Below are 13,234 nucleotides of genomic sequence, written 5' to 3' on the forward strand. Positions count from 1 at the left end.
TTCCTTCGGTCTGTGTAGATGCCCTGGGATTGGACCTTCGGTCTTTTGTAGGTTCCCTGGGTTTGGAGATATTTGTTCAAATCCCTCCAGGAAAGGATCGTACCATAAGAGCTCAGAGTTTGAGAAATACAACTGCGTTCCATACTGGAATCCACTGGGTAATACTTTTAAAAGACGTCATATCCACATCTCACCCCAAGACTGACTTCACTACTCTCACTCACAACGACCCAGACCCACTCTTCAGATCTTTCTCAACCAGTCTGAGAAGGCCTGCTCTAACTCAGCTTCTGACCTATGACCTATTATGACCTATGTATGACCTATGACCTATGAGAGTTACCCAAGATGAAGCCAGATTATAGATATGAAGAACTTGATATGAGGCTCGACAGGCACAAAGAAAGTATTGGAGGATTTCAGATGAGGAAGTAAGAGTGGTTGGTGTTAAGAGTTGTTGTTAGCTATAACGCAGTGAATGACAGCTGAATCCGTGTTAGCACAAATCCTCCTCAACACAGAGAAGAACTTCAACCACCCTAACAGCAGCAGCTGACGCTCTGGCACAGCGAGATTTAATAACCTTGTGGTGGGTCTACGCACCTGACCATGGGTTCTCGTCACTTCCTTAAGCAAATTCTCCTATACTGAATTCAAGATAGACCCCATTTTTGCTGAGTTGGATATAGAATGAGTTAAGTCAGAGTAATAAATGATCAAGAAGGCAGACGGTTGGCCAAAGCAGCAGAGGGCGTGTCCTCACAGGCTAAACTAGTAAGCGAGTGGGCAGGAGAGACGGGCTCACACCAGGTCACCGTCAGCATCTCACGGACAAGCTGATCACAGAACCTGTGGGACACTAAAGATGCTTGTCTGTATCTCTGTGTGGTGCCCCCAGCTAACCATCACCATCTGCCAAGCCCAACTTCAACACTGTGTCATCACAGCCAAATTAGAACCACTTCACTTGGCCTAACGACACGGGCAAGACTCACTGTGTCTAGGAAATGAAGAAAATTTAACAAAAATATTCACACTCAAGCTAAAGACCCCAATAGCCTCTCGTCATGGAGCCCTGGCCTGCTCGCTCACTGCCCTTCCTCTCGCTTGGGTCCCACTTCCCTGGCCTCATTGCGAGACATAAGCCCCCTGGAATCTTTCAAGCTGATTCCACCTCCTACTTCTGCAGCCTAGAATGTTCCTCTCTGATGGGAACCACTCAGCCCACCCAGTCTTTCCTTAGGGAGGCCATTTCTGCACCCTCTGGTGTAACCCAGAGGATTTGCTTTGACACTTCATTATCTTCTGACAGGCCTCGTGGAGATGGTGCTCTGAAGAGGCACTTGTCTCTCCACTTCCCAGTGTGTCTACACTGAATAAATCTCCATTTCTGCTTTCCACTTCTGATTTGGCTCTTTTAATTGGCTTAATGAACACAGGTGAGCAGATCTGGCTTAGGGCACTGGCTGTGACCCACAAGTTCAAGGTCAACCTCAACACACACGTGTATTGGTCAAGTGACCCTGTTTCTCCCTTCAGTGCCCAGGGCCAGGCCTGCCTTGTAACTGACAGCCAACAGATACTTCTTAGCTGGGCCGCTAACAAAATGAGCAAGTAAATAATTTATGTGGGAATCTGACACCAAAGGAAACAAAAGTTATACTTAAAATGCTATTAGATTACTTTTCATTGTTATGGCCAAAGGCCACTCAAGTGAATAAATGATTCTAATAAATTTTTCAGAACTCCTTTGGTCCCGTACGTCTTAATTATTTATACGAATAAAATAAGCCACGTTGGCGTGTTCACCTGAGAGAGTCAAATGTTTTGAGAGGATTTCCTTCACTCACGGCCTCTTCTACTATAAAACTTGTATGACATTACATTTTTCCTTCCCTACCTGTTGGGGAAACTATTCAAAGAAACATCTGCCCAGCCTAACTTTTCACTCACTAATTTCTTTTCTATTTGGTATTTCTGTTTACCTCGGAACCAGGCAGTCAGCTCTCTGCAGAGTTGTGGCGTCAAGTTCAAATAGGGATGCGATGTCGTTTCCGTGTGGGACAGAGACCAGGGTGTACATGATCTTCTCCCCTGCCTGGCGTTTTTTCTTCGATGTCGGAAGCTCCCCGTCTCGCTGTGGAAGAGGTCCAAGGTTATTCAGCATCTTCGGATTTAGTACTAACCATTCCAGCCAATCAGGACATAAGGTGTGAGCTTGTCCACCATTCCTTCACTGGGTCACAGGAGTGTCTGTTCTGAACCACCCTTCCTAAGATGAGGGCTCACAGCCTGTGTGATGATTACGGGCAGTTGTACAGCCCGTGTTCCCAGGAGGGGCGGTCTCATCTGAGAGGTCTCATCTGATGAGGGCTCACAGCCTGTGTGATGATTACGGGCAGTTGTACAGCCCGTGTTCCCAGGAGGGGCGATCTCATCTGAGAGGTCTCATCTGATGAGGGCTCACAGCCTGTGTGATGATTACGGGCAGTTGTACAGCCCGTGTTCCCAGGAGGGGCGGTCTCATCTGAGAGGTCTCATCTGATGAGGGCTCACAGCCTGTGTGATGATTACGGGCAGTTGTACAGCCCGTGTTCCCAGGAGGGGCGGTCTCATCTGAGAGGTCTCATCTGATGAGGGCTCACAGCCTGTGTGATGATTACGGGCAGTTGTACAGCCCGTGTTCCCAGGAGGGGCGGTCTCATCTGAGAGGTCTCATCTGATGAGGGCTCACAGCCTGTGTGATGATTACGGGCAGTTGTACAGCCCGTGTTCCCAGGAGGGGCGGTCTCATCTGAGCACGCCCTAAAGCACAGCAGTTATGGCTCCTTTTCTGCTGGCTGTAAACCTATTTACAACATAATGATTTGACCCTCCAAATTTAAGTCAAACAGTCCCAGGGGGCCCCACCACACTGTGACACTGATGATTAAGCTCCCAATGCAGGCGGGACATTCAAAGGACAGCAGGACATACGTGGCTTATGGAGACAGGAGAAGTTATAATCAAAATACAACCGAACTCTTCTCAGTCACACGGAAGGAGAGCAAGATTGCAATCTGGTGTAGAGGACAGAAGAAGTTGCAGTGTTCTTGGAAAAGTACTGTATCGCTAAAAGAAATGCATTGTGTGGTTTGCCGACTGAGCCCCCTCTCCATTTAGTATAAGCCAGCTTTTGATGCGCATACTCTTTGGGGGGAAATGTGCTAAACAGACGCAGCAGCTATTTAGGGCTATTTAGACCTACAGTCTTGACAGTATGGCCTGTAGCTCAGTCCTCTGTGAGTACATACTGGGGTTCAACCCTCTCTTCACCCCACTTTTGAAATGCTAACCGATGATTTTCTAGAATGACAAGAAGATGTCAGATCTAGATGCCTCTACTGCTCTTCTTGGTAATCTCCTTCTCTGAGGTCCCAACCAGAGTAGCCAGGACACTCCCTGTATTTTGATACTCACTCTGCAATAATTCTTTTCAAAATATGTATTTAAAAGACTTGCTAATTAGGATTAATTAAAACAAGCCACTGCAAATCATTAATAGCATTTGAGCCGTGTGGCTTTATTGTAACAACATAGAACACATGGGATGTGTCATTCTGCTTTCCCATTGGCCCTTGCAAAATAGTTCTAAAGCACAGACAATTCTGTACATAAATAATTTTACAGCTGTGCATGTGGAGGAGCATCTGACATGCCAACATGACTTTCACAGGAACCTCGTCGGAAGCTTCCTGTTTTGCCTCTCCCACGCCCTGGCTAGTTTATTTAACAAACTGTACTTCATAGTTTGGAAGTAAACATCAAGACTGCCCCTTGGAATTTTTAAGTCATTAAATATGAATGATGTGTTACGAGCATACCAGGCACTGGGAAGCTGTTTTTCTAAGCAGACTCCACCCGTGAGCCACAGGCTGGCTCTCCACACACCTGGCATGTCTGTCTCCTTCAAGTGAAGCCTGCTTGCCCCTGCATGTAGGCACTGCACACTCAAAGAGCGTCTGTATTCCTCACCTATCTGGATGCCCTCGGAGACTAAAGACACGGAGACATCACTGTCCTGACCCTGCAGTCAACCTAGAGTCCAAGAGAAACCCACAAAGGACCCATGGTTCCCCCAGCGGGGTAAGTACCACGGTTCCCCCAGTGGGGCGAATGAGGGTATTCAGCTATACCCTCAGCAGAATCAGTCACTTTGTGGGAACTGACTGGTGCACTGACAGTAACTTCTTCAGACCTCCTGTGGTGAACCTGCTCCTACTGAGCAGGGCAGATTGAGCTGAGACAGCCCGGCCAGCCTCCCTCTACTTAGCCCCAAAGCTCCTGTCAGGACCCTGAAGACAGACAGCTCCCTGGCCTCTTTCATATGCTCCTCCTCCCACTGTGGCCACACTGAAAAGTCCCCTCCCTCTGCTCTTCCCTCTCAGTCCTCTCTCTAATTAGTGGGTGTCCAGCCCAGCCTGTCAAGACTGCCAGCGTCGCCAGAAAACTTTGGTTATACACGTAACAATAAATGCAGCTTCAATAAACAAGAAAGTCAGTCCTGCATCTCTACATCATAAAGAGAATTCTGTTCAAACCCATGAGCTTTGTGGATTCTGCTTATAAAACCCTCAATTTTTAAGGGGGACGAAAAGGGGGGCACAGGAATTGTAGCTCCCTGCAGGGAATTTTGGAAGTGTCAGAGTTTGCCTGTCATAAAAATGGAAGACAAACCAAGGGAGCTTAAACAGGCGCCTAATTCAACACCAGGAAGCTCTCTGTGATACATGCCCAGCTTAGGAGTCTCAGAACGCCGCCTGCTTGCTTACCAAACAGGCATGTTTCAGATAAGTTTGTGTGTGTGGGTGTGCATGTGCACATGGGTGTGTGTATGTGTGTGTGTGTTCTCATGTGTATCTGTAGGGGTGTGTGCATGTGAGTGTGTGTATATGTGAGTGTGCATGTGAGTGTGCGTCTGTGAGTGTATGTGTATGAGTGCAGGTGAATGTGAGTATGTGTATGTGTGTATGAGTTTGTGGATATGTGAATGTGTGTGAGTGTGTGTGAATTTTCTCACATGTAGGTGCAGGGATGTGTGTAAGGGAGTATATATGAGTGTGTGTCTATGAATATGTGTATGTGCATATGTGTGTGTATGTGAGTGTATATATATGGTTATAGGTGAGTGTGTATGTGTGTGTGAGTATGTATGTGTGTATGAGTGTGTGGGTATGTGAATGTGTGTGAGTAAGAGTGTGTGTGCATGCTCTCATATGTAGGTGCAGGGTGTGTGTATGTGTGTGTATGTGTGTATGTGAGTGTGTGTATGTATGTGTATATATATGTGTGTATGTATGTGTGTATGTGAGTGTGTGTGTGTGTGTGTATATGCATACCAGAGGTCAATCTTGAACCCCATTATTTGAGACAAAGTCTCTCACTAGAAGTTAGATCTTGACAAGTAGACTAGGCTGGGCTGGCCAGCGATCCCCAAGGACCTGCCTGTCTCCCCACAATGCTGGGGTGACAGGCAGGCACCACCACAGCCAGCGATTTTTATGTGGTACTGTGGTTGAACTCTGGTCCTCATGCCTGCCAGACAAGCGCTTGACTGACTAAGCTGTCTTCCAGCCCCAGATGGCATTTTTTTTTAAACTGGGAAGAAGAAGCACAGATCTCCAGGGCTATCCAGGGAGGCACCTGGCCTTATGCAAAGCCTCAAGGAAGCCAATGGCTCTGCTTCTGCTCCTGCTCCTGCTCCAGCCCCCACTCTCGAGGAGGTGTACTTCAGGGCACCCCGGATAATACCTTTGTGTTCACTAACTGTGAGTCACTGACTTTGGAGCCTGAGACGGGCTGAGAGAAGCCATGTCTAATGTTTGCAGCGGAGGCCGAGGCCGCTGCAGGAGTCCGCTACATCTCTACCACAGCTCCCCCTCCCTCCTCAGCCCAAGCTCCAGCTCTGGGGAAGCCACACTTCCCAGGCTGCCTAGGAGAGCTGCAAGGATTTTCTCCATCTCTGTGAGCCTCCTCCCCGAGCTTCCTGGGGGTCCTTTCTGCCTTCTACGTCTGCACACCTCACTGCCCCGAGCCTGGAGCAAAAGCCACAGCAGTGTGAAGGTTGGACGGAATCTAGACACACACACACCAGAACTTGAAAGTGCTTTTCCAACAGTCTCCTTTTTCTAGAACATTTCCATGTGTATAAACACACGCAGGTCTGTGGTTGGCCACACAGGAGGATTTTGACACTCAGAGGACATCTGAAAATTTCTGGACAGGTCGCAGCTGAGAGCTGGGGTGGGGTGGAGCTGCTAACACCCAGTAAGATGACGTCAGCATGCTGCCATCACCCCGCCATCCAGAGAGTGCCCCACTATCCCTAAGGGAATACCCAGTACAACTTAGGCAGAGGACACCCCACTACTCATACAGAGGACACCTTACCACCGGCACAAAGAATTATCTGGTCCACTGTGTCAATATTGCAGTCGCTGTGAGACTCCAGCCTCAGAAACAGAACCACCTTCAAAGTAATCAGATCCTGTGCCACATAAATATGGCAGTGTTTGCTAATATGAATGGCATTACAAGAATTTAAAAAAAAAATCCCTTTTGCAGAGCCATCTGCAAAGATGTGGACCTCTGAGAAGAAATAATTTCCATCGGATTCCCAGCTGGGCTTGACACGGTGCCAGTGTTTACCGGGTGCACAGGGAAGCCGCGCATTTGTAAGATTGGAAATAATGGACCCCCTTGTAAAGTGGACACAGCAATTTGGTCTTAATGGGAGCCCTGATGCCTCATTTCTGCAGCACCCTGCGTTGACCTCTGAGACTTCAAAAATGGAAAACTATGTTCTGATAAAGGTTTCTGAATTACAGGAAAAAAAAAATATTAGCAGGTCATTAAGTCACCAGCATGGGGAGAAGTAAGGGAAAATTAGCATTGTCACCATCAGTGTTACTGGAACTCCATGTGAGAGGAGCCGGAGTCCTGTTTGGGAAATGGGTCTCCTCTGTCACAGGCTGCAGACCGACGCTAACAGCCTCTCTCCTTTCCCTTCAGCCAGAAGTGTAATTACTGCAATGTGGCCAACAGACTACAGAATGAGAAGCCACGCTGTGTGCACTACGCCTTCACAGGCACAGTTTTCTTTACGCTCAAGCTTGGGGCTCTGGAGATAGGCTCATTAAGCCAGACTTTTGCTGCTGGCCGCCTCTCACAGGAGTCCGGCACAGTCCAGAATGCAGACCACCTGCCGTGTGTGACTGCAGTGCGGGAGTCTTCTTCTCAGCTTTAGTGGAGGTGAGGAACGAGGAGGAGACAGACAGCAGAATGAGGCTTGACTAGTGAGAATGGACGTCACCCCGAGTCTACTGCTCAGCACAGAATCCTGTTTCCTATCCCCCCTGAGAAGCTACGCTGTCTGTGTCCGCTCACTCCTCTCTACCCACACAGCCAGCTGCATGGCCACTCAGGAAGCAGAGCAGAGCTGTGATTAAGCCACGCAGCGGGAAGGCTTAACAGGTGCCCTCCTAGGAGAAGCAACTTTTCCCCAGTACTGAGGCCTCGCGTGTAAACCACGTATCATGAGCTATACCTCCAGCCCTCTCTATAGCTTCTTGTTACACTTAGTTTTCACGTGTGTATGTGCATGGATGTAGGGGGCAGATGCCACAGCACACATGTAAAAGTCAGAGGACACTTTTGTGAGTTGGTTTTCTCCTTCTACCATATGGGTCTTGGCGCCAGACTTCAGACTGTCCGGCCGAGTGGTAAACAGCCAAGAACTATCTCACTGCCCCGCCCCCCAATACCTTATAGATACTACTTCCGTGTACTTCTGGAAACTGATCCTAGAACCTCCATAGCCTATTTTCCCAGAAGCCTAGATGCCTTGCAATAACCAGTCAAGAAGCGAGAATGTCCCTTAGTGCCCCCTGATGGCAGGGAGGGGAACAGCATCTGAGATTCTATGACCCACATGATTCTCTGACCATTTCAATTGAGAGACTCTGTCTTGGGGGTCCTAGTCTTCAAGCTTGTTAGTAAAATTCCTTTGATTTATTCATATAAAATAGGATGTGAAACATTTGGGGCATGCAGATGGAAAGTCTACTCACCACTTTTCCTTCATTTTGAGCATCTCGATAGTCGGGGTTAAGCTGAAAAAGAAGCAAAATTAGTTTTAAATTAAAAGTGCAAGTAAGAATGTGCTGAGTCTGGGCTGGCAAGATGGCTCAGTGGATAAAGGTGCCGAAAGCTGGGTGACCTGAGATCAGTCCCAGCATGCACCTTGGTGTGCTTGCTGGAGTTCTCTCTCTCTCTCTCTCTCTCTCTCTCTCTCTCTCTCTCACACACACACACACACACACACACACACACAAACATGCTTAAATACCACACACACAAAGAAGATTCCTCCAGTGGCCCCACTACTGACCTGGAGCCTAGACCCAAAGAATCTGCCAACCAAAAGCTGACAGGAAGGGTCTCTCTGCCTTGGACAAAGTGTGGTTGGCCGAGCAGAGATCTGCTCTGGCCAACGGATTCATGATCAGAGATGATGCAAAGCTCAGAATGTAACAGGACACAGGCGGAGGGGCAGATGGAGGCAGGGGATTTCTAAGAAACGCTGGGAGACATGGGGAGAGGAAACAGAGCCACAGGCGGCATGCCCACCATAATCACACGCCATGAGAACGCGGAGACAGCACTCCGCTATGAAGAAGACTCAACAGGACCTCATGACAAACTGCCAGCTGCTCTGCAACTGAGGATTTAGAAAGACAACTGAAGTACTTTACTAAAGAAATAAAAATACAGAACAAAACCATAATCCACCCACCCGTGTGGCTTCACCCAGAGCTCACTTATCTGAAGATGGCGGGCAAGAGCCGGGCTGAGGGAGGGAGGAGCTCTCATCTGTGGCGTCATCTGTGCTGTTATACATGGTCACGCGGACTTTGGTATTGCACTCCTGTTTGGTTTTTATATTCTTTATATTATGAGTATGCATATTTGCTATGTACTATACATATATTCCATCACAGATATACATTTTTATTTTACTTATCTATTTACATATATAACTATGAATACATTATATTTATATATAGAATCTGTGGGGTCAGCAGTGATCCTCAACTTGGCAGAACCTGGACTCGCAAGCCTTTGGTCCACCTGTGAGGGATTATCCAGGGATTAACCTCTGACCTCACCAGCCTGGCTTATGTAACTGAGTGGAGAAGATCCCATTAAAGTAAGAGACACCAGCCCTGGGGCTTGATCCTGGACCACCTGAAACTAAGAAGCGAGTTGTTTTGACTGTGGCCAGCCGCAGTGAGCTCCTGTCACTGTGACTTCCTTGCCATGATAGAATGTAGCTAGGAATAGGTGAACCGAATAAACCAGAATAAATGCTTCCTTCCTTAAGTTGCTTTCCTTGGAGTAACTTATCTCCTAACAGAAATGTAACCAATGCAAAGTTAGCAAAACTGTATTTAAAGCTATATCTAAGGGTGACATTTGCATTCAGGCTGAATTAGAATACTTAGTTCCAGATAATAGTAAATCCAACCTCAGAACCATGACTGACTCACAAACAGGATGTACTCAGAATCGGGACTCAGCCCAACTAAGCCCAACACAAAACTTCGGCCCTTTGAGGTGCTGCCCAGGTCCTACCACAGACCATGCCACACTCTAAAATTCAGTTTCCAAACTTCACCCTTTCAAGATCACCCAGCTGACAAGGCCTTTTAAAGGTTTGGGCCTTGGGAAAAGCCATCCAGGTTCCAGAGAATTGGAAGCACTTGTCTACAAAATGAGGGGGAAACTCTATGACTGAACCCCCAGTCTGTGAAGCCTATGGCTGAGCCCCAAAACTATGGAAATGTATGGCTGAGCCCCAAGTCTATGAAGCCTATGGCCGAGCCCCAGATGTGTGGACATGGGATGCTGAGGCCCACGCCCATGGAGACCCAGATGGTCAGAGGTCTGTGTGAGTGAGGGTCACACATCCCTGTGTTTGGCTGCTCGCCAGTCATCTCTGTCAGTCAACAAAGCTTAAACTGAGAATGGTGAAAGGGTGAGAGAGAGATGGTGTGGGCCTTCACTCTGGGCCTGGCTGGGTTTACAGTCACCTAGGTGACACAGCTCTGGGCCGGTCTGTGAGGGCATTAGCAGAGGGGTTTACTGAGGAGGGGAGATAGGCCTGAATGGAACAACAGCATCCCATGGACTGAAGGGATCCAGTATGAATAAAAAGATAAACTGATGCAGGCACTAGCATCCGTCTGTCTCTGCTCCTCAAGGCAACTGCCTCAGAGTCCTGCTACCACGCCTTCTGCACCAAGATGGCCCATAGCCTGCAGCCGTGAGCAAAATAAAACATAATAAACAGTATTGTGTCACAGCTTTGAGAAAAGTTACTACTAGAGAGAAAGAAAAACACCCAAGTACACTTACAACCACACGCATTCACAGATATTAACTGTTAAAGATAATGTTAATACTGTTAATTAACTGTTAATTAACTGTTAATGATAATGTATGCTTACCTCAAATTCTACTACTTTGTCCCTCCCCCAAATATAGTAACAGCCATAGTTATCAATTAGTGAACAGTGTATAAAGAAGAATATTACTAAAGAAGGAAGAAAAAGATGTCTTAGGGCAGTTCCTGGATATTTTAGAACTTTAAAGGAAATTATTTCATTATGCTAAAAAACTGAATTTTAAATCTGGCATGGTGGGGGAGAGAGAGAGAGAATTCTTGTAATAAACACTAGCAGAGCATCTTTAAGGAGAAAAGGTTGTGGCCTGTGGCATTTTAGCCAAGAGTCCTATCCCTGGCCACCAACCCTATGATCCCAGAAGGAAAATAAGACATAAATACAGTCAGCTGTACTACAAAGCAGAATTTGGCCAGAGCTAGGAGGAAGAATTTGTAAATAATATAGGTCAAAGGAGGGATGGAATGATCTGTTATTTATTCAAGAATTATTCCCAGGGGCTGAAGAGATGGCTCGGTCTCTAAGAGCAACAGACTGCTCTTCCAGAGGTCCTGAGTTCAGTTCCCAGCAACCACATGGTGGCTTACAACCAGCTGTAATGAGATCCGATGCCCTCTTTGGTGTGTCTGAAGACAGCTACATAATACAGAACCGTATACTCACATAAATACAATTTTAAAAAGAATTTTTCTCAGTGTTCAAGGCAACTATTAAAGGGCAGGTTGGATTTTAACCAGCAAATAAGGCAGAGGGACAGCCACAGGTAAGGGAAGTGGGACTAGTCTGCAGAGTCTCTCTCGTGTGATACTTCTTTTTTAAAAAAGTCTTTGAGAGTTCATTCATTTAACTTCACAATCCTGCTTCTGAGAAATGTTCTGTACTGGTTGGTTTTATGTGTCAACTTGACACAGGCTGGAGTTATCACAGAGAAAGGAGCTTCAGTTGGGGAGGTGCCTCCATGAGATCCAGCTGTGGGGCATTTTCTCAACTAGTGATCAAGAGGGGAGGGCCCCTTGTGGGTGGTGCCATCCTGGGCTGGTGCTCTTGGGTTCTATAAGAAAGCAAGCTGAGCAAGCCAGGGGAAGCAAGCCAGTAAGTAACATCCCTCCATGGCCTCTGCATCAGCTCCTGCTTCCTGACCTGCTTGAGTTCCAGTCCTGACTTCCTTTGGTTATGAAGTGGAAGTGTAAGCCGAAGCGGTGTGGAAGTGTAAGCCGAATAAACCCTTTCCTCCCCAGCTTGCTTCTTGGTCGTGATTTTTTTTATGCAGTAATAGAAACCCTGACTAAGACATGTTCTTAATCCTTACTCCTTCACAGGCGAGCAGTGGGCGACTGATGGGGAAAGTCACACAGAGTCATGTGGTGTCGGGGTGAGAGAGCACGGGTCTGAGGGATGGAAGCTACTGCTCTCCTATCTCCAGGAAAGCAGAAAGCTGTGAGCCAAAACTGAAAGACTCCACAGGTGTGCTCTTATGTTGAAAGGAAGGTCAGCCTGGATCTCAGAGTCTTTTAAGCTAAAGGGAAGATCATGCTGCACAAACAAGGCTGTTAAATGAATGATGTAAAAATCAGTCTTATGCAGCAGGTGTTGGAGAGGGTGTGGAGAAAGAAGAACATTCCTCCACTGCTGGTGTGGTTGCAAATTGGTACAACCACTCTGGAAATCAGTCTGGCGGTTCCTCCGAAAACTGGGCACCTCTCTTCCAGAAGATCCTGCTATACCACTCCTGGGCATATACCCAGAGGATTCCCCACCATGTAATAAGGATACATGCTCTACTATGTTCATAGAAGCCCTATTTATAATTGCTAGATGCTGGAAAGAACCCAGGTATCCCTCAACAGAAGAGTGGATGCAAAAAATGTGGTATATCTACACAGTGGAGTACTATTCAGCCATTAGAAACAATGAATTCATGAAATTCTTAGGCAAATGGATAGAGCTAGAGAACATCATACTAAGTGAGGTAACCCAGTCTCAAAAGATCAATCATGGTATGCACTCACTAATAAGTGGATATTAACCTAGAAAACTGGAATACCCAAAACATAATCCACACATCAAATGAGGTACAAGAAGAAAGGAGGAGTGGCCCCTGGTTCTGGAAAGACTCAGTGAAGCAGTATTCAGCAAAACCAGAACGGAGAAGTGGGAAGGGGTGGGTGGGAGAACAGGGGGAGAGAAGGGGGCTTACGGGACTTTCGGGGAGTGGGGGGGCTAGAAAAGGGGAAATCATTTGAAATGTAAATAAAAATGTATCGAATAAAAAAAATTTTAAACAAAACAAAAAAATCAGTCTTATGTGTTTACATTTGGCAGCATCTAAGAATAGAAACTGCCACAGAAAGATACGCTTATTTTGATTCCCAAGTTTTAATGCCTATAACCGGGGAGGGAAGGGGTCCCTGTGGGGAAATGACACAAGTTTTAAGAATATTCACTGTATTTATAAGATGGTGAGATAGCCAAGATCAAATTCAGGGTCCACATAGCTATGGGAGTGGACAAGAGAATGTAATGGTTACTGGCCATGTGGAAGGGTGGCCTTCCTTCATCAAAACACACAGGTAGCCTAGGCTGGCCTCGGTGGTAGCACACTCCTTTAATCCCAGCATTCGGGAGGCAGAGGCAAGCAGATTTCTGAGTTCGGGGCCAGCCTGGTCTACAGAGTGAGTTCCAGGACAGCCAGGGCTACACAGATAAACCCTGTCTTGAAAAACCCCAAAAAA

General features: G+C 47.0%; 1 protein-coding gene across 2 annotated transcripts in view; it reads right to left on the reverse strand.

Moving 5' to 3' along the window:
- Nucleotides 1-13,234, reverse strand: part of Itpr2 (inositol 1,4,5-trisphosphate receptor type 2) — a 410,062-nt gene that overhangs the window by 301,202 nt on the left and 95,626 nt on the right. For both annotated transcript variants that reach the window (XM_052175272.1, XM_052175273.1), the window contains exons 10-11: nt 8,109-8,150; nt 1,986-2,137 (exon numbers count right to left, since the gene is read on the reverse strand). In XM_052175272.1, the coding sequence (XP_052031232.1) occupies nt 1,986-2,137; nt 8,109-8,150 (194 nt within the window). The remainder of the gene's footprint in view (nt 1-1,985; nt 2,138-8,108; nt 8,151-13,234) is intronic.

Source organism: Apodemus sylvaticus, chromosome 2, assembly GCF_947179515.1.
Source record: "Apodemus sylvaticus chromosome 2, mApoSyl1.1, whole genome shotgun sequence".
Taxonomy (NCBI): domain Eukaryota; kingdom Metazoa; phylum Chordata; class Mammalia; order Rodentia; family Muridae; genus Apodemus; species Apodemus sylvaticus.